General features: G+C 41.1%; 3 protein-coding genes across 3 annotated transcripts; 2 read left to right on the top strand and 1 right to left on the bottom strand.

Moving 5' to 3' along the window:
- Positions 1 to 1,721: 1,721 nt before the first annotated feature.
- On the top strand, positions 1,722 to 4,782 carry LOC137948458 (pentatricopeptide repeat-containing protein At4g02820, mitochondrial). Its single transcript, XM_068794543.1, has 2 exons — positions 1,722 to 1,989; positions 3,208 to 4,782. Exons 1-2 carry the CDS (start codon positions 1,792 to 1,794, stop codon positions 4,462 to 4,464), a joined length of 1,455 nt encoding a protein of 484 aa, XP_068650644.1. The 5' UTR covers positions 1,722 to 1,791; the 3' UTR covers positions 4,465 to 4,782.
- Positions 4,783 to 5,009: 227 nt separating this feature from the next.
- LOC137948903 (probable pterin-4-alpha-carbinolamine dehydratase, chloroplastic) lies at positions 5,010 to 6,759 on the top strand. Its single transcript, XM_068795115.1, has 3 exons — positions 5,010 to 5,433; positions 5,761 to 5,953; positions 6,499 to 6,759. Exons 1-3 carry the CDS (start codon positions 5,041 to 5,043, stop codon positions 6,588 to 6,590), a joined length of 678 nt encoding a protein of 225 aa, XP_068651216.1. The 5' UTR covers positions 5,010 to 5,040; the 3' UTR covers positions 6,591 to 6,759.
- A 2,153-nt stretch (positions 6,760 to 8,912) lies between these two features.
- Positions 8,913 to 10,884, bottom strand: LOC137948308 (BOI-related E3 ubiquitin-protein ligase 1-like). Its single transcript, XM_068794350.1, has 4 exons — positions 10,522 to 10,884; positions 10,298 to 10,401; positions 9,867 to 10,177; positions 8,913 to 9,704 (listed from the first exon to the last, which is right to left on the bottom strand). The coding sequence occupies exons 1-4, from the start codon at positions 10,566 to 10,568 to the stop codon at positions 9,174 to 9,176; spliced, it is 993 nt and encodes a 330-aa protein (XP_068650451.1). The 5' UTR covers positions 10,569 to 10,884; the 3' UTR covers positions 8,913 to 9,173.
- Positions 10,885 to 18,349: the final 7,465 nt, after the last annotated feature.

Raw genomic sequence — 18,349 nt, 5'->3', positions numbered from 1 at the left:
TTTTATCTAAAGAATATAAAAAAATCACTATTTAAGAGCTATGCTGCTATAATAGTAACTATAATCTTTATTAATTTAAACTAAAATATATATATATATATATATATATATATATATATATATATATATATCCATAAAGTACAGATTGTAATGAGAAAATACGATCTTCAGTCCCGGAAGTACTTTAATTCCAATCTTGGACAGTCAATAATAAGACAAACACAGGGCCTGAGCAGTGAGATGTAATCTGCAAATATCTCACTTTCTCTGCAACAACTCGCACTGTCTCTTGTACCTCTGGCGATCCTTCCCAGCCACTTCTTCATACTCCTGGAGATTTTTTTATTTGAAAAAAAAAAAATAGTGAGTTTTCTATAGAGTCGTCGAAATCTGAATCAACTCAATTTCTCGATAGGCCATAAGTCTTCAGAGCCCAAGAATCACTTGACTCAGATCCAAGTCAGGGTGATTCCGTTCTGTGCTTTATGTGAGACTCGAACCTGAGTCCACTCGACGGTACCAGAGGAGAGAAACCGCTTACCTTCTTGTCGCAGTCACCAAGTTCCCGCCACATATCTCTCAGTCTCCGACTTGTTTCCTGAAAAGAATTCGATCTGATCTGCCCCCATTTCGTCGTGACGAAGAAACAGTAGGCATTGCATGGCCTTTTAGGTAGGCTGTGTTGTCTCAGAACCCTCTCCACTGCGTCCCCTGTTCTTCGCCCCCTTCTTGTTGATTTCGATTTCAAGGGAACGCTCGAACACCCACCTAAAAGTACTTCATCTGCTACGCGTTTAATTGCGAGCGGAAAGTAGTTCATCCGCCGAAGCGTCCCACTCCTCAACCTTGTTTTAACTTCAACGGAACTTATCTCCTGGCTTGCCTTAATCCTAGGAGTTTGATCACACTCTGGCGTACCATCGAATTCTGGCTTCCCCTCATTGCAGAATTCAGTGGGGTGATCGTCTGTGCCATTGGCTACCCCTGGCGGTTGGTTCTGTACTGCAGAGTAGGACGGGTTCGTCGGTTCTGTAGGAGCCATTTTGTCCTGTGTCTGCATAGATCCCTGATTTTGATCGAAGTCTGACGTATTGTCGACTTCCGGCTTATCGAGAGCAGGGAATTCGATGGGGGAAACGTTCGAATGAATGGCAACTTCATGCGGTTGACTCGGTGTAGTGCACGAAAGTAGTGTCGCCGCAGAAAATCCAGGCATTTGGGAGGACTGATTCTCCGGGAACTCCGTACCGGCAGTGTTGCAGAGGCTCTGGTTATGGTTTATCTGAAATTGGCCTGAGAAATGTAAGTTTCCTGCTTCTCCATGAACGTGGATAGTGGTACCGGCAAGGAATCCAACCATTTGAAGAGGAAGTGAGTGAGGACTTGACTGCGCCATTCCAGTAAGTTCCGTCTTGGTTCAAAAGAGTCTCTCTTCATCTGTTTGGCCCTTGGAACTGCCTCAGATTATAACTGGTTGGAGTTGGAGTAGGCCTGTTCATGGCAAACGTTGCGTCTCTCCGCTTCTTCCCGAGGCTCCTTGATGATGGAGGAGTGCTTCAGCCTTCGTTTCTCTCTGGTGGGTTGGGCCACTTTCAGGCCCATTTGAGGCCCACAAACTTTCTCCTTCATAGCTCCAGTCCCGACCTCTGGCCAACGAAATAATGAGGTTCGGCTTCTGCTTCGTCGTCTGCGCTCGTTAGCGGTTGCGTAATGTTGTCACGAGTAGCGCGCAGTTTTGCTGCCCTTGGGCGGCGGGATTATTCTGCGGCGGCGGCGGGGGGAGAGTCATTGATGAAAGCACCGCGTAAGAATGGGGAGTGGGGGAGGGATACGCTCGGCCGGAGGCTTCTGAAGCTCATCTTCCCCAAACGCAGTGCCCTTGTCACGCTCAACAAATGGGCAGAAGAAGGCAAGACCCTTCAGAAATACCAGCTCAACCGCATCGTGCGCGAGTTGCGAACTCACAAGCGACACAAGCATGCAATCGAGGTTTCTTTCTATTTTCTTCTCTGTTTCGCAGTATGTACAGGATATGTCTGAGATAAATTTCACATGACGAGATTTTGTTCGTTTTATGTTTTAGATTATATTTATGTGAAAGAAAGTTTGCTTGAGTCTGGTACACGAAAAGCCGTATAATTTAGTGGTGGGATAGAATAATATTGAGCATCACATGTTTGAAGGATTGTGGCCCCGAAACTGGTTCACTTTTGGTATTTTTTGAAAATTTTGTTTCAAGCGCGAACAATGGGCTGCCTTCTTGCTCTTCTTTCTTTCTTCATCCAACGTAAACATCCTGCCTTTGGGATGTTTGCACTGGACGCTTCGTTGCCGTCCTAGAAGAACGTAGGCCGTGAAAATTGATCAGTCCACAAACATGACCAATCCGTTTACCGACACTGGGAACAATGTCACTAGTCCAGTGCAAATGGTTGGCTCAAACCATCTCGATGGAAGCAACCTGAGAGACATTAGAGAGGGTGACGAGAGTAAAAGGGGTGTGTACTAGAGACATGCTTTGCCAAGCGAAAACAATCTCGTATGAAAGAACGGTTGGCCCACAGAAGCCGGGACAGTCATTTATAACTGTCAATGGCTTTAGAATTTAGATTGAATGGATGATCTTGGGAAGTTTCGAGGAGTTTGTCAGCAATGACTGCATTTTCTTTTCTTAAGGAGTAAAACGAAACTTTCCTTTTTAATGCTGTTTGCATGTGTGAGCCAAGACCTCCATCTGTGTGACCAACCCCAGAGACTGGAAATTGAACTACAGGCTTAATTTGCTATACAATTTAGCAAATACAAATCGTAGTGAAGCTTCTCTCAGAGGCTGGCCTCAACCTTTTTTGTGTTTGTTGACATATTGTCACTATGTAGCTCCCAGATCCGTTTGATTAGAACACTTCAACCTTTTATGTGAAGCGGCAAAGCTCAGGGCATAAAACAAAACCAAAGCAAAATAGCCTCCTCAAATTCTTGTAACTAGAGCTATTATATTGCATCAGACTTGGAAATGAAAAAGTGGATGTAAGGCTGTCAGGAATGGAATGGAATCATAGAGTTATACTGGTTCATGCCTTCTGGAATTGAAAAGCTATGTGCCAATAGCCACATATTCCTTGCTTATTTATTAAGAAATTCCTCATTCTTTCATTCTAAAACAGACAAACTCCTCATTCAAAGTTTCTGTTATTGATTTTTATGCAGATTTGTGAATGGATGACTACTCAACCAGATATGAAGCTTTTACCAGGAGATTATGCAGTGCATTTGGACTTGGTTGGCAAAGTTCGTGGATTGACTAGCGCAGAGAAGTTCTTTGAAGATCTTCCTGCTGAAATGATTGACAAAACCACCTGCACTTCTCTTCTCCATTGCTATGTCCAACACAATTTGACCACCAAAGCTGAAGCTCTCATGAAAAGAATGTCAGAATGCGGGTATCTAAGCCATGCTCTTCCTTACAACCACATGCTCACTTTGTACATTTCTAATGATCAGTTTGAGAAAGTTTCCCCACTAGTTGAAGAGCTAAAGAGGTCTACATTCCCAGATATTGTCACCTATAACCTTTTGTTAAGCATCTGTAGAAGTCGAGATGATGTGGATGGTGCTGAAAAGATTATGCTTGAGCTGAAAAAGAAAAATATAAAGGCAGATTGGATCACATATAGTACAATAACCAGTATATATACTAACACTGGCCATGTAGAAAAGGCAAAAGAAGCTTTAAAGGATGTGGAGATAAGGGTTTCCCGAAAGCATCGTGTGGCCTATGCATCACTTATTACCCTGCATGCTAACTTGAATGATAAAAAGGGTGTTCTAAAGATATGGGAGAGAATGGGCTCAATCTTTAGGAAGATGAATGATGCGGAATACATGTCCATGATGTCTTCCCTTGTGAAACTTGGAGATATTAGAAAAGCTGAGAATATTTATTCTGAATGGGAATCTGTAACAGGCACAAAGGATCCAAAACTTCCAAACATACTGCTTCAAGCATACATGAAAGAAGATTCGATGGACAAGGCAGAGAAATTCCATAAAGAAACGGTGGAGAAGGGATTTGTGTCCACTTATATTACCTGGGAAACTCTAGCTTTGGGCTATCTAAGTAAAAAGAGAACAGATAAAGTTCTTGAATGTTTGAAGAAGGCTCTCTCATGTCTGAAGAAGTGGAACCCTAATTTGAAACTTGTTCGAGATGCATTCAATGAGCTCGAAAAGATTGGAGACACCAAAGGTGCTGAGGAATTTTTGGTCATGTTGCGAGATGCAGGCTATGTAACTACTGAGATTTACAATTCCTTGTTGCGCACTTACAAAACTGCAGGGAAGATGCCTCTTATAGTGGTTGAACGAATGAAAAAGGATGAAGTTGAATTGGATGCAGAGACTCACGAGCTTTTAAACGCTACAAGCAAACTGTGTGTTGACGATGTTCCAAGTGGGCTGTGTTGAAGGAGTGTTTTGTTTGTTAGAAATTTAACCTAATACTGTTGAATCATGCCTTATGTTTATCGTCCTTTTGAAGGGACAGCTCGGGAGGTTCATCATCTGAAGAAAGAGATTTGTTTGACAGATGTGATCCATGATCTTTCTCAAATAGAACAGAGTTTGGAGGTTTCCCAGTTTTATTTGTTGGAGCCGCATTTCTTGGATTTACATTTGTTTTTTGCTCATGGAGGCTGTGGATTACTATTATCAGCTTCAGTTGCATATTTTATGGGACCAACATTTTCAGTTTAATTAAGGAAAAAGCAGGTGCATATTTGCTCATGGAAGCTGTGGATTACTATTTTCAGTTGCATAATTTGCAGAATTTTTCTGCACTAGTTCGTGTCTATGCTGCCGGTCCTTCTCTCCATAAATATCCTTTCTATGGCAAAACCTCTCTCTACCAGCCATGTATTTTTTCGAAAGCAATTTTTGTCCTTTTGCAAATTGATGGGGAAAGGGCACTTAATAACCAATAAAAATGAACTCCATCCATGATCCACTAGCAGTTCGAGAAGAGTAGCTCTGGGAACATCAGCCATGGCTGCGCTTTCGTCGACGGTTGCCGCTTCCTTCTTCTCTTATTATTCCATTCAAAATCCCATATCCCGCGCCTCAACCTTATCTCTCACTTCCTCGCTTTCGGTCGGGTTTAGACCGCCTTCCCTTACTATAATTCCGTGTCAAAAGCAGAACAGTCATCAATGTTTTGCTCTTGGCACCGATTTGTTGGGGGATTTTGGAGCAAGGGACCCTTTTCCTCAAGAAATAGAAAGCAATTTTGGGGACAAAGTGTTGGGGAATGGCGACACTGGGCATCGAATTCTAATCCCTAATATCTCTGCGCTCTCTCTTGCACAGCAGGACTGTGCTCCAATCTCTCCATCGCAACCTCCCATTTCGGAGGAGGATGCTCAGAAGCTCTTAAAGAAGGTAATCCCATTAAAGAATTTAGTATTTGGAGATCTCAGCAAGCTCATCTTAGTCCCTCCTCTTTGTATTGCTTTCTCCTCAGAGATGTCGAAGCGGTAAAAACTATGTTAATCCTTTTCGACTACTCAAGGGAGAAGAGAAAATCTGCTTCAGTTGTAGTGGCTTTTTGCAAAATAGCACATCTGCAGAACATCAATCGCCCATTGCTCTTGTCTTTGGTTATTTAATTGAGTTTTATTTTTAATTTATTCGTTCATAAGCAATTGAAGACGGCAGAACTTCTTGCCAATCTCCATTTACCCATGCTTTGTCAACCTTGTAATCTAGGTCATTGGTTGGAGACTGGTAAATGGTGAGGGGGGATTGAAGCTTCAATGTCTGTGGAAGCTGAGAGATTTTACTTGCGCGGTTGAACTCATCAATAGAATTGCTAAGGTGGCTGAAGCGACAGGGCATTACCCAAATTTTTACCTGGAAAATCCCAATCATGTGAGGGCAGAGTTGTGGACTGCTTCCATCGGTAGGTTCAGATAAATTTTCAGAAACAAATGAGGTTTGATTTCTTTTTAACACAATCCTTTGAAACAAATGATGACAGGTAATATATCAGGGGAAAATAGTTAGGATTGAGCTCTCTTTCTCTCTGCTAGTTGAACCTTTTTTCTTAATTGCATCAATATGGCTAGTCTATCAGAAAGGATCAGCAGAGACCATGAGGGAGATCTTCATTCTTGCCTGTATCATCTTCATTCTCTTCTATTTCTAGTCTTGTCAAGTCCATCCTGGTGAAAAATAAACGGATCAACTATAAAAGGTTTTATTACAATGACAAATTTTCAATGGTAGAACACAGGAACTATACTTCAACTGGGATTTAGCAATCTATAGTAATTGTTGTGAAACATAATTCTCTCATCACCTGAGTCCTTTCTATGAACATCACTGCTCCAGAAATAAACCACTTTCCTGCAGATGAATCTTCTGCTGCTTTAAGCTCTGCCAACTCCAGGTTGTGGGTTGTGATCAGTTCTTTCTAAAGCAATTTCTGATATGTTCTGTTGGCAGGTGGGTTGAGTATGAATGACTTCGTCGCAGCGGCAAAGATAGATGACATCAAGACAACAGATCTTGTACCCAAAAAACGAGTATGGGCATAATCTTTGCAGCACTTCACTCTCTTCTGAAGGTCATAATATCCAATCTTTTCTTCTGTTCTCAAGTTTCTCATAGAAATTCTTTTGTAATTTCATTGAGTTATTGACAAGCCACAACAGTTTGTTTTCCTTCTTCAACCCCATAAAGCCACAACACTCTCTTATTTCAGAACTAGTAATTCTGCTATCTACTTTCACAACTATTGGATCGGGAATAAGTTAATTTAATCTAATTTAAGAATTTCCCTATATTTATTTAGAGAAGAGACAAAAGAAAGAAGAGTGTTAACTAGGGTGTGAGAGAGAAAACAAGTAGAGAAGAAGATGAGTAGAGGGCACGTTAAAGAGCTTCCCCTTGGGTCTTCTTATGAAACTTAAGGAATACATCATATTTCTTAAAGTTCTCCCTCAAGTTGGTAGTGTAAATACATCAAACACACCAAGCTTGGAGAACGATTATCGAAGAAGACTAGAACTGTTTTGGTGAATGCAGGCAGGAGTTTTTCTCTTAAAAATGGCAATCAATTTTAATGTGCTTTGTTCTATCATGGAAAATTAGATTTGTAGCTATGTAAATGATTGTTTGGTTGTGACAATGAAGTTGTATTAGGAGTTTTAGCAAAGAGCCCAAGTTTTTGAGTAAAAAACTCACTTAACCATCTCACTAAGTGCATATGCCATGGCTTTATATTCAACTTTTGCATTTGATTTAGCCATAATATTTTATTTCTTGCTACGTTAACTCACTAAATTACTTCCAACACTGGTACATTAATAGGTCTACAACCCAATATTCGTCTGGTTAAGTAAATTTATGGCATACTTTTTTGTGTGAGAAAACCAGTTGAGATTGTAAAACTTTAATGCCTAGAAAATATTTGTGTAAGCTAAGATCATTAGTTTGAAAAACTTTATTGAGCTCTTCTTTAATTTGGTAAATACTTCTTTGTTACTCCAAGTGAGAATGATACTATAAATATATATAGCCATAAGAATAACACCATTAGTAATACGTTTAACATAAATAGAATGGTCCATTTCACATCTCTTAAAACCAAATACAAAATTTTTTTTGCTAAAATTTATCAAACCATACTTGAGAAGATTACTTAAGGTCATAAATCACCTTATTAAGGTTTCATAATAAACTTCTTCGAGGAGGTTACCATTAAGAAAGACATTTTTCACATTAAGTTGATGAATAAGCTAATTCGAATTTGCGGGAATAAAGATAGTAAGTTTTATTGAGTTGAGTTTGGCAAATGGGGAAAAAGTCTTCCCATAATCAACTCTATAGGTTTGAGTAAAGTCCTTAACAACCAATCGGGTTTTTAATCGAGTAACTGAGCCATCAGGATTGTGTTTGATTTTTAAAATTTATTTACATCCCACAGGTTTTTTTCAACGTGTGATTGTGAGATATGATCCTCGAAAATAGACATAGAAGACACAACAAGGAAAAAGGTTCAGAAGAGAATTGGTGAGTAGAAATAAAATTAGACATTGGATGAGAAGTTGAGGCATGGGAACGAACACATGAACAAGTTTGAGTATCAAAGGGAGGACAAAAAAATAGGGAAAAAGGGAGAGATATGGTCCCTAGACTCAACAAACTGAGCAAGTGAATGGTCGGTTAGTGGTGTGGAGGGAAGATGTGGTGGTTGCTTTGATGCTAGAAAATATGCCACTCCGATGACTCAACAGGTCGAGGAGCCTTAGAATAAAATAATTCTTCTTCAAAAAAAATTCACATTAGCAGAGTCAAAAGTCTTATGCAATGAGAGACTATAATCGCATTTGCTGATTCCTATTTCCTCTCGCCTTAGGTAACGTAATTGGATTCGATTTCAATCCCACAATCAGAATCCAGTTTTGCTTTTTTTGCTTTCTTTCCGCCCACAATCATCTGTCGAGCTGTGAATTCTAATCTCATTCGAGTTGTGAAGCTTGCGATTTCTGATTGCAGAAGCCTATCTTAATTCTTTTTTTCTCCGATTCTGTATCAAGACCCCGACTAATGATCCTCTTTCCTCCCTTCTTTCGAACAATTGCCCAATCTAAATGAGTCTGTACCTAAGCGTTTAGTAACTGATCCAATTGACTCGATTTCTCGAGTTGCTCTTCTCTTCTCTTCTCTCACTCGCGTCAAAACAGCAACAAAGTACGATTAACAGAATATGGACTTGTTTCTCTCTCAGTATTTCAGAAGCTGATACCTGGTTGCAGGACAATTTCAAATCGAAACACCAACAAATACCATTAACAGAATGAAAGAATTTATATTATATTGATTAAATCTGAAAAATTCTCCGAACAAACCCAGAAAGTAAAAATACTTTCCCATTACGGCATCATGTACATTAACCAACCAAAGAAGAAGAAGAAGAAAGCAGCCAGAAAAGAAAAAAAAAAAAACGAGCTCAATGCTCCCAGTATTGTCCGATTCAGTCGACATTAGAGAAGAAGGAAAATAAAAGAAACGGAATATAGTGCGGGCTAGTACTAGCATTGTATTGTACCCTTTTTTGTTCATCTTTATCGGTTTAATGGATGTTTTTTCTCTTTTTTCGGTTTGAAAAAAAAGTTTCATGAAAGGAATACTTCGATGCTGGCGCTTCTGGCCGAGTGACACAGTGGGCAAGCATCAATGGCGGCGTCGCATTCCGTGCACACGCAAAGATGCCGGCACGGCAGCAAGACAACCGACACGGACCGCCTCCGACACTCTCGACAGAAGGGACCAATCGGGACCACACGGTCTGGGTCGACGTACGCCGACTCGGCGTCGTCCGCCGGCAACTCTCCGCCGGCGCAACCCCTTTCATCCCGCTTGTCATGGGCCTGCACTGCTCCACCGCCGTTCATCATCGCCTGCTGAAGCTGCGTCTGGAGGGAGGCCGCCGTGGCTTCTTGGGCTCTTGCCTTGGCCTGCCACACATGCGCCTCCGCCTTCAGCTGCGCCACTTTTGCTTCCAGCTCTGCGTGGCGCCGAACTGCCTTTTCCACTTCCGCTTCTTTTTCTCTAAGCCTCCGCTGGGCAGATTCCTCTACTGCCCCCAGTAACGAACGGTAGTGACGTTGCCGTCTCTCTGCTAACGTACGACGAAGCTGTTCTCCCTGTGTTGCGGATTGATTAAAGGAAAATAAGGAACCGTTTTCTTGTTTTCTTTTCATTTCTAGCTATTACTTATATTTCTTGTAAATCCTTCAAGAATCAGATTGGAGACGATTTGAATAGGGAGAAAAATACCCGTTTGGGAAGAAGAAGCATTTTGGTACCTGAGCTTGGAGGAATTGGTCGATTTCGTCTTTCTGCTGTTTTAATTGGGCGGCAAGGTCTTCCGATAGAAAAGAGGGGAAAGCAGAGTAGGAATTATGTATGCCACTCGATTGCTGGTGCTGTTGATGTTGTTGGTCTTCGAAAGATAAACGCAGGCCTGTAGATACCATGCCCTGCTGTTGATTATGTAGTTGAGAAAGACTTATGAGGGTTGGAGGCGGAGGCTGAGATTGTACAGTGAAGAGATTAATTGGCGCTGTTGAAGACGGTGCGATGGTTTCTCTTCCTCTCTTTCTTGGGTCGTAGGGAGCTGCAATAACAATAGCAGATGTTAGTAGCAACTCATCCGTTTTGCATTATCGAAGACGACCCATCTCCCCAAATCGGTATAGGACGTGAAGGGACTGAAAGAAGGTGCATCCGAGCTCACCTCCATTGCCGAAGAACATGTTAGTCTGATCAAGAAAACCACCGTTTGTTTGCCCTGTCAGAGAGTAGTCCCCTCCGAGCATGTCTTTCCGCTCCTGCCCACTTCTGCACGCAATTAAAACACACCCGATTAGAGATGATCGAAACAAGAAAGAAGGCCGCACAGAAAGAAAGAAATATGGCAAGAGAAAGAGAGAGAGAGAGAGAGAGAAAGAGAACCGGAACCTGTTCAGAAGCAGAACATTAGACGGGTATTGCGCTTGAACGGCCATTATAAACGAGGAAGGAGAGAAAAGGGAGACAGATGAGAGAAGAGATAACAACAATAGATGATGGAGAGGCCAAGTTTTTAATGGTATATGCAACAGCAAGAAAGAGAGTCCGAATTCAGGAACAGAGGCGGAATCCGCAAGGCTGAGCGGCACAAAGAGAGAGAGAGAGAGAGGCTAGTTTCCCAAACAAATAGCAACACACAAATCTCTTTCGAACGGGGCAGCTCTTTTGTTTTCACCACATCGCCAGAAAAAAACAGAAAAACACGTAATTCCGCCCTCCCTTACCCCCCTATCTTTATTACCACCGGTCACCACACAATTTGACGTGGAGAAGGAGAGGGAGATGCGATTGCAAGGGAATGAGTCCAAGACGGACTTGTTCTCTTGTGGGTTTTTGAGGGCAGAGAAGGCGTTTGTTAGCAACTTAATCGTCGCTTTAATTAATCATAGAGGAATCGTTGCGTTGGATGGACGAGTGGGAATGCGTTAGCGACGTTGTTGTTGGCTGTGGCAGGTCTGCCGCTCGGTTTGTTTCTATATGGCCACCTCTCCCTTCCCTCTCTTCTCTTTTCTCCCTCCCTTTCCGCCCCTCCTAGACCCCACTTTTTTCTAATTTCTCTGAAATTTTAATTTTTCTCCCTTTTCCTATTTTCTTTCTTTTCAACATTCACACCTTCAATTCACACCTTTCCTTTCTTTTTGTTTCCTTATCTTAGACTATAGAGAAAGAAAGATGGGTTGGAGTCAGACTAATCAATCCTCTCTCTCCCCTGATCTAATTGCTTGGTTGGAAGTTCATGTTCTCTAACCAATTTCATTTCTTTAACTACCCATAACACCCCTTTTAATGGGGTCGTCCCCCTCCTTTGGAAGGAGGGAGGGAGGGATCCTATTCAATTTTAAACAAACACCCATCAGGCCCTTAATTCGGTGGGAATCACCAGAAGCCTCCACTTGCAGGTGGATGACGCAGAATTATAGGAGGTTGGGCACATAAATTGTTTAACTTCTCATATGCCCACTCTCCAACTTGGTCAATTAGGGACCACTTCAAGAAAAAATTTCCCTTTTTTTTTCAATTTCCGCAATGTTCCACCATTAAAGAGCAAAACCAGTTTCATGCCCACTATCTAATGACAGCGTCTGTCCATTCTGTGGCCAAAACCAAAAACAAGGCAGAGCGATACTTTTAGCATCATTCAAAAAGGCTTCTGATTTTTAAAGAAAATTTCCCACCCAATAAACCGAGAAGGAATTGGGTTTTATATAATGAGAGCAGTGACAGGGAAAGGATAGAGAAGCGCGAAGATGCTGCCAGTAACACTGGGATGGATTGGATGTGGATCTTGGAAAGGCATCGCGCATTTTCTTTGCTTCGGACCCACGAGGCGGCGTCTTCAACCCGTCTCTCCTAACAGGCCACGGCACATACCTCCGCCTTCATTTTCACATTCATTTTCCTTTTTCTCTTACATCGAATCCGTCATCTTCCGACTTTCATCGAACATCACAAGTGCACCTTTAAAATCTCCCTAAAACCAACAATGACAACTTGTAAATCTTGATTAATTTATCACACATCAACCCCATCTTCCTCATCTAAAATCTTCCGAAAATGCGACGATGGTAAGTAGTGAATGCTGTAATTTATTTATCCATTCTGGTTAGAAAAACCGTAAAGAAGAAAGAGAGAGAGAAAGAGAGAGAGAGAGAGAGATCATCATTTCCAAGAAGTCTCCGGAAATAAGGCGCAATTCATTGCTTTTGTAGAGACACCCACTTTATTCTGAGGGTTTTTTCTTTAATGCTAATCCACCCATATGCTTGTGCAGTTGATTGACCCATCTATTCTGCTTAACATGTTCTTCTTCTCCATTCTCTTCTTTCTTTTTCCAACTCTTTTTTTTGTTTTTTCCTTCTTCTTCATTCTCTTTGGTGATAGCACCACTCTTCTGCACAGTCTACCCACTACCTACGGCTCACACACCATAACCAGCTTCAACCAGTCATCATCATGATCGTCCCAGCGAGATCACCCAAAAATCCTTGTAAATTTTTTATTTTATTTTTTCAGAAAACAAAAGGGAAAAATGATAAACTTTGATAGAACAAAAACCATAAGAAGAAAAGGAATCATTTTGAAATGCTTTTCCATTAATTTCTTACAAGCCAAAATCCTCTTTGGAAAAGGGGGGAAGAAGAGGCAGTAAATATTCCTGCATGGACTCCTTGTCGCATGCAATAAAAGAGAAGATACATCTGGGCTTGCTTCACGGACCCAATCTTTAATACCCGAATATGAACGTTTGGGAGACCCAAATCTTAAAAAAAGGACTTATTTATTATTTGTCAGAAGATGGGGATCCTCTCTCCCCTCGGTAACGCTACCAATAATTATTATTTTATTTAATATTTTTAATTTAAAATTTCAGCAGTAGACGATAGAGAGATGTGAACTCACGGGCTCGAGCCATGACTGCACCAAAATCACTCTGGGTTCTGACCCGTGCCATTTCATAGTCTAAATTGAACATATATTAAGGTAAGGTTGGAAACATGTCACATGATGTATGAAAAATTGAGACATAAAAAAGGAGGTGTTGTGGGTTGTGGGGATGTTATAGGACGTCCGTCCTACAACGTTCCCTAAAAAGTTGAGACACATTAAAGAATCAAAAGGATAGTACGTGGTCCTATGTCCTACAAATTTCCTAAACACTACGTTACCTTTGTACCGTAACGTAACGTTTTTTTAAAGATTAAACATATCAAACGTTAAATGTTACATATCGGCATAGGATTTTTAAATGACAATTCACTGCTGGGCCCCATATGTTACGTGGGTCCCTTTTCTTCCACTTATATTCACGTGCACCTTGTGTCAGCCCACCGGATAAGGAAAGGAAAACTAATCAGGAACGTCATGATTATGGGACCCCCCCCCTCTTTGCAAAAAGAAAAATGCACGGCTCTGATACACTTGTCACGGAACAGGACATGGCCCCCTTAATGGATGGGTTGGGTGCCCCAATAGTAAATGGGAAGGCTGGTTGGGCCCACCTTAGCAGAGGGAGAGGGAGAGGGAGAAGGAGACATTGCCCGGGGCAGTAGTGGCACCGACTGAACAATTTACCCGTTTGGAGCTTTGGATGATGCGAAACCATATGTTTTCTTTGGTTGGTTTTTTGGGGCAAACGAGGCGCATTGATCTCCTTCACGTGACGCCCTTCCAGAGACACTTAATAATAATCACTCCCTGGAAGGGGAGACTGGTGAATATCCCATCAACGTTGCTTTTACTCACTCTTCACAGAGATGGACGGATGATGATATGGCTGGGGAAAGGTTGGGAAAGGAGATGAAGTATGTGACAAAAATCTCTAATTCTTTCTTTGTGAAATTGGATTGTTTCTATCTTCTTCGGGTTTCTTTCCGTTCTTTTACCATCGCCCAGATTTTGGTTTTTTTTGTATGTTTCCTCTAGTCTTTTTCGAAATGTTGGGTTTGTGTCATTTTCCTAATAAAGCATGTAATGGGGTTGTGTGGAGAGATTTAAGTATTTGTGGCCCAATCGTGCTTGAGATAACAAATGAATTTGTGGACTGAGGACGGGATGAAAAAACTGGAAAGGGGGAGTTGAGGGGATGGTTGAATCATTTCATCAAACAGTTTGTATGCTGGAGGGTGGTCATGGGCATCATAGCTTGAATATTCGAGTGTGTTACACAACCCTCTTGTGTAATCATGAAAAAAAAAAAAAAAACTGAGGGAAGGTGAAATGGTTACAATCAATCTCTTTTCCACCAGAAGGTTCAAATTTTATTTCAAAAAGGGTGTGTGTGCATCAGACAATTTGATGGTGAACAACCCTTTTTAATGATCTTTGAAGAAAGGCAACAGGCAGATTTCTATCTCTGGCCTTGGAGATTTTTCACAAGGTAGAAAAACCTTTCAAGGGTGATGGGAAATGATGACTTGGGCTGTCTTCTCTTGGATACAAGAAACTTCAGAATGAAAGAAGATTAAAAAAATAAAGAAATAACACCCAAGAGATTTGAATACAGAGGAGACACTTGAAAGGGAAACCTATGAATAATAGTCCAAGGAAGGGGATGAGAGCATATGTCTCTGTGACTTCTTCCTTTTTCTCTTTTTTCTTTTTTTAATTTTTAAATGATGTAGCTAGCAAGGTGTCATGGGTCAATTCCTTCCCTTCCCCCAATCCACCTCCCCAACTAACATTATTAAGAAGAGATCAAAAGTCTCTTAGTACTATAGCCTAGCAATTGTGTCGGGATTCCTTTCCTTTGCCTCCACGTTGCCCAGCTTCTTGGGCTCTTTCAATTTATTTTTTTTCTTTTCATTGTATAGAACCTCTTGGCTTCCGCCTCTTTCAAAGTTTTTCTCTGGATGCTATCATGCTCTCCTCATCTCACTGCATGTCCTGCACATATCCCAATCAAAATTAGCCATCCACCCACACCCACTCTGGTAAAAATCAAAGCACGGACAAAGAGAGACTGCAACCAAGAAAGAGATAATGGAAAAAGTAGAGGTGGGCTGTAGACTTGAGAACTGGGATATTAAATTGGCTTCTCTTAAGTTTTCAACTTTTTCCTGAGGTTTTGTAAAGTATTCCAACCTCCCCATCACATGCCTTTTCCCACCTTTTCCTTTGCCTTTGAATTTCGAACAAGCATCCTCATGTTTTTGCTTTGTGGCTCTCTTCTCCTTCGCCGCACATCTTTTGAAGCCTCGGTGAAGCAGTTCTTTTCCCCATCCAAATTCTATATTACAAGCACAAGCAATAGCTAATATACAAAAGAATGCTTCTGAGTGGCGTATAGGGAACTAAAGAGACAAGGTGCACACTAATAGTTGGTGTACGTTATGACTAATTGACAGTGACCAAATGTACCTTAGCGGATCACTCAAGATATCATCACTTTTCTATCTTTTTTTTTTAAGTATTCTTTTCATCCCTTTGCCAGAAATGAATCCATGGTTACATGTGCATTTTGTAGTGTGAGGGAGATTCTTCTTATGGATGGATTTATGCCAACCTCTGCTTGTCTCTCTTTCTGCATTTTTCTACCTTCTTTTTTCATAGTGGGTTAGTCCTGGCTTACTCATTAGTCATGTCACCAAGAGGCGAAATTTTAAAGAAGGTGTACTGGGTGTAAAGAAAGCCAGGGTGATGACCCTTTTCCTCTCCTGTTTTAATGGTGGATTGGGAGTAGAGAAAATGAAGAGGCAGAGCACTCAATAGTTGGGTTAGGTCAGGTCAGGTTGAGCTCTCATCTTATCTTTCCTCTTTGCAATCTCTTTTTCCCATTTTTCATTCAAAACTTAAATATTCATTCTTGTCCATCTGCAAGGGAACCTTTTTCTCATCAAGTTCATACTATGTTGTTCTCACACCTGTTTTTAGTTGTTTTCTGATACCCATCTCAATGCCTGCTTCTCCTTCTCTCTCTTCTCCTATTATTGAATGGAGAGTACTGCAGAGAGTCATCTTCTGCTTTGGTATTATTGCCTTTAGAAAATGCCGACAACCTTCACTAATTGCATGTTCTCAGCTCAGTCTTTAGTATTTTGCTCATTGATCTCTGCCCTGAAACAGCTTGTTACCTCTGTTTGGTTACCACCCAGAACAACAACAAGAGCAAAAACAAAAAAAAAACAAAAAGACTTATGGGTTGTGTTTGGAAAACACTAAGAAAAGGTAAGCTCAACCACAATCCACCTACTTTACTCGCATTAACCATTTAAAAAAAAAGAAGCTATGTGAAGGGTGCCCATATCGAAAAAATCCTAGCAACTTTGAGAATGATGTCTCCTTCTGTGACCGAGTTTTAGGTTCTTCCAGTCTCAATCATACAAGAACTGGTCCAGCCCCGGGGCTCAGCCCCTGAGTTTGGAATCTCTTATTTGTTCTGTGTCTCTGAACTTGTTTAATATTGTTGAAGAATAGCATATCCACGACTAGTTGGATTGTTTTGATCAAACTCTTGCACTTGGATAAAAACTATCACGGCACACTTGGTGCCCACAATTGTTTTATCATTTAAGAAATGATGGCATGAGATAGCATGAGGCTTACTATAGTTGGGATTGGAAAACTGGAAGAACAGACAAAATGTGAACTAGTTTATGTTTCATTCTGAGAGGGTTTTTTTGGACTGTCTTGATGTGGATTATGGGTGACATCTGAGCCAAACTGTGAAAATCATTAAACCCTGTTGGACCCTCTACCGAGCAAGCCATGTGACTCCCTCACGGTGCAGAACAGTGTTCATGTCATGCCAGTACTTGATAAAGTCAGTATTCCATCCCTGGTGCAAAAATGAGGGGCATCATCTGAACCATGTGTAGGGGAGACCTGTCACAAGAGGGGACCCAATCTTGCCTCCATATATGTCACCAGACATGAATTTTTTTTTCTTGCTTAAATTGTCATTTAGGTCATGGTCTAGAAGCAAAATAAAGAAATCAAACTTCAAACCGACACGATTGGATTTGTGTAGAATTTCAAATCAGATTTTGAGCCATAAATTTGAAGACACGAAGCTTCTTTTCTCAATTAGCTTCTGTACGTCAAAGCCATAGATTTGTGGGAAAGGTTATAGTTGAATTGAAAGTGTTTAACTTCCTTTTTTTACAGGAAAAGATGAGAGAATCAAGATACCCATGAATAAGGTTAAAAGAAGCATGTGTGGCAGCAGAGGAAGAGATTGAGAGAATAAAGCAAGGAACCACCGCTCATTAACACACACCCACTACCAGGCCAAATGGATCTGATGGAGCTTTACCATTTTCTCAGAAAGAAAAGAAATTCTCTCTTCATAATCACGAACTCCTTTAATGGAGTATTGGATTCTTTCTCTATGTAGGCAACACGAACCCTTTCAAAACCAGCTTGACACCGACTCAAATTTAAACTTTATCGGCAGGACTGATCCATTACAAGTCTCCCCTTGATTAATCTAAAAGAGATTCAAAGGCTCCACTTTGAACCGAGCGACTCCTCCGTGCCTGATTCTTGAATCACGGGGTGAAGTGATGGCCACACTGAAAGCCCCTTCATACTTGTTTTTGACTCTTTGCAATTAAAGGACAGGGTACGCTGTGCCTACTGCCAATGAATTATATGCAAGCGGAAGCTTTTCTTGTCATCCCTGTTTGAGCTTTGACTCCCTAGAGGTTGTCGTTCTGGCCTGCTGGCCTGCAACAGTGGAAATCAAAGGTGGAAAATTGGTCCTTGTTGCTCAAATTTGACCAGACGATGATTGAGATATTTCCAATCGAAGGGACCCAGGGAAACATGTCAATTTGGGCGTGCATGAAGAAACCGAAGAGTTTTACTTTTAATCGTTTTCAGTTCGAAGATACGGAGAGAGGAAGAAATCTAGTTTTTAAGTGGGTGGGTGATGAGGAAGCTTCCCATCTACCCCTCTTCAATAGCCGAGAGAGGACCGAAATCAAACGTCACGACTGGTGCAAGTTTAAGTTAGTGGGATTCCATTATGTGAAGGCTTTTTCACTTTCCAAAAGGAATTCTCACTTCTGAATAATGGGATTCTGATTTCTGATATCAAAACCAAAAGTGCTGCTGCAATCGTCTGTTTTCATCCAAGAACAGTTAAATCATGGCGCAAGTGTTTGTATTTTAACTTTTGGACTTCCTGGAGACAGCTTTTTTCCTGGTTTTCTACTGTTTACAAGACTCAAAAAAAAAAAAAAAAATTCTAAGCTAAAAACGGAAACAATCAATTGAA

Source organism: Aristolochia californica, unplaced genomic scaffold (genome assembly GCF_029961685.1).
Source record: "Aristolochia californica isolate CCGP_79_NKW_82.1479 unplaced genomic scaffold, dmAriCali1.0.hap1 SCAF_13, whole genome shotgun sequence".
Classification (NCBI taxonomy): Eukaryota; Viridiplantae; Streptophyta; class Magnoliopsida; order Piperales; family Aristolochiaceae; genus Aristolochia; species Aristolochia californica.
This window is presented reverse-complemented; position numbering and strand designations above follow the sequence as displayed.

What these genes read in the sequence shown, in the direction of transcription:
- LOC137948458 (XM_068794543.1), top strand. Translation starts at nt 1,792, where the DNA reads ATGAAAGCACCGCGTAAGAATGGGGAGTGGGGGAGGGATACGCTCGGC. An exon ending in GACACAAGCATGCAATCGAG is followed by an intron (nt 1,990 to 3,207) that starts GTTTCTTTCTAT and finishes ATTTTTATGCAG; the next exon opens with ATTTGTGAATGGATGACTAC.
- LOC137948903 (XM_068795115.1), top strand. Translation starts at nt 5,041, where the DNA reads ATGGCTGCGCTTTCGTCGACGGTTGCCGCTTCCTTCTTCTCTTATTAT. An exon ending in CTCAGAAGCTCTTAAAGAAG is followed by an intron (nt 5,434 to 5,760) that starts GTAATCCCATTA and finishes CTTGTAATCTAG; the next exon opens with GTCATTGGTTGGAGACTGGT. An exon ending in GTTGTGGACTGCTTCCATCG is followed by an intron (nt 5,954 to 6,498) that starts GTAGGTTCAGAT and finishes TTCTGTTGGCAG; the next exon opens with GTGGGTTGAGTATGAATGAC.
- LOC137948308 (XM_068794350.1), bottom strand. Translation starts at nt 10,568, where the DNA reads ATGGCCGTTCAAGCGCAATACCCGTCTAATGTTCTGCTTCTGAACAG. An exon ending in CATGTTCTTCGGCAATGGAG is followed by an intron (nt 10,178 to 10,297) that starts GTGAGCTCGGAT and finishes TTGTTATTGCAG; the next exon opens with CTCCCTACGACCCAAGAAAG. An exon ending in ACCAATTCCTCCAAGCTCAG is followed by an intron (nt 9,705 to 9,866) that starts GTACCAAAATGC and finishes TCCGCAACACAG; the next exon opens with GGAGAACAGCTTCGTCGTAC.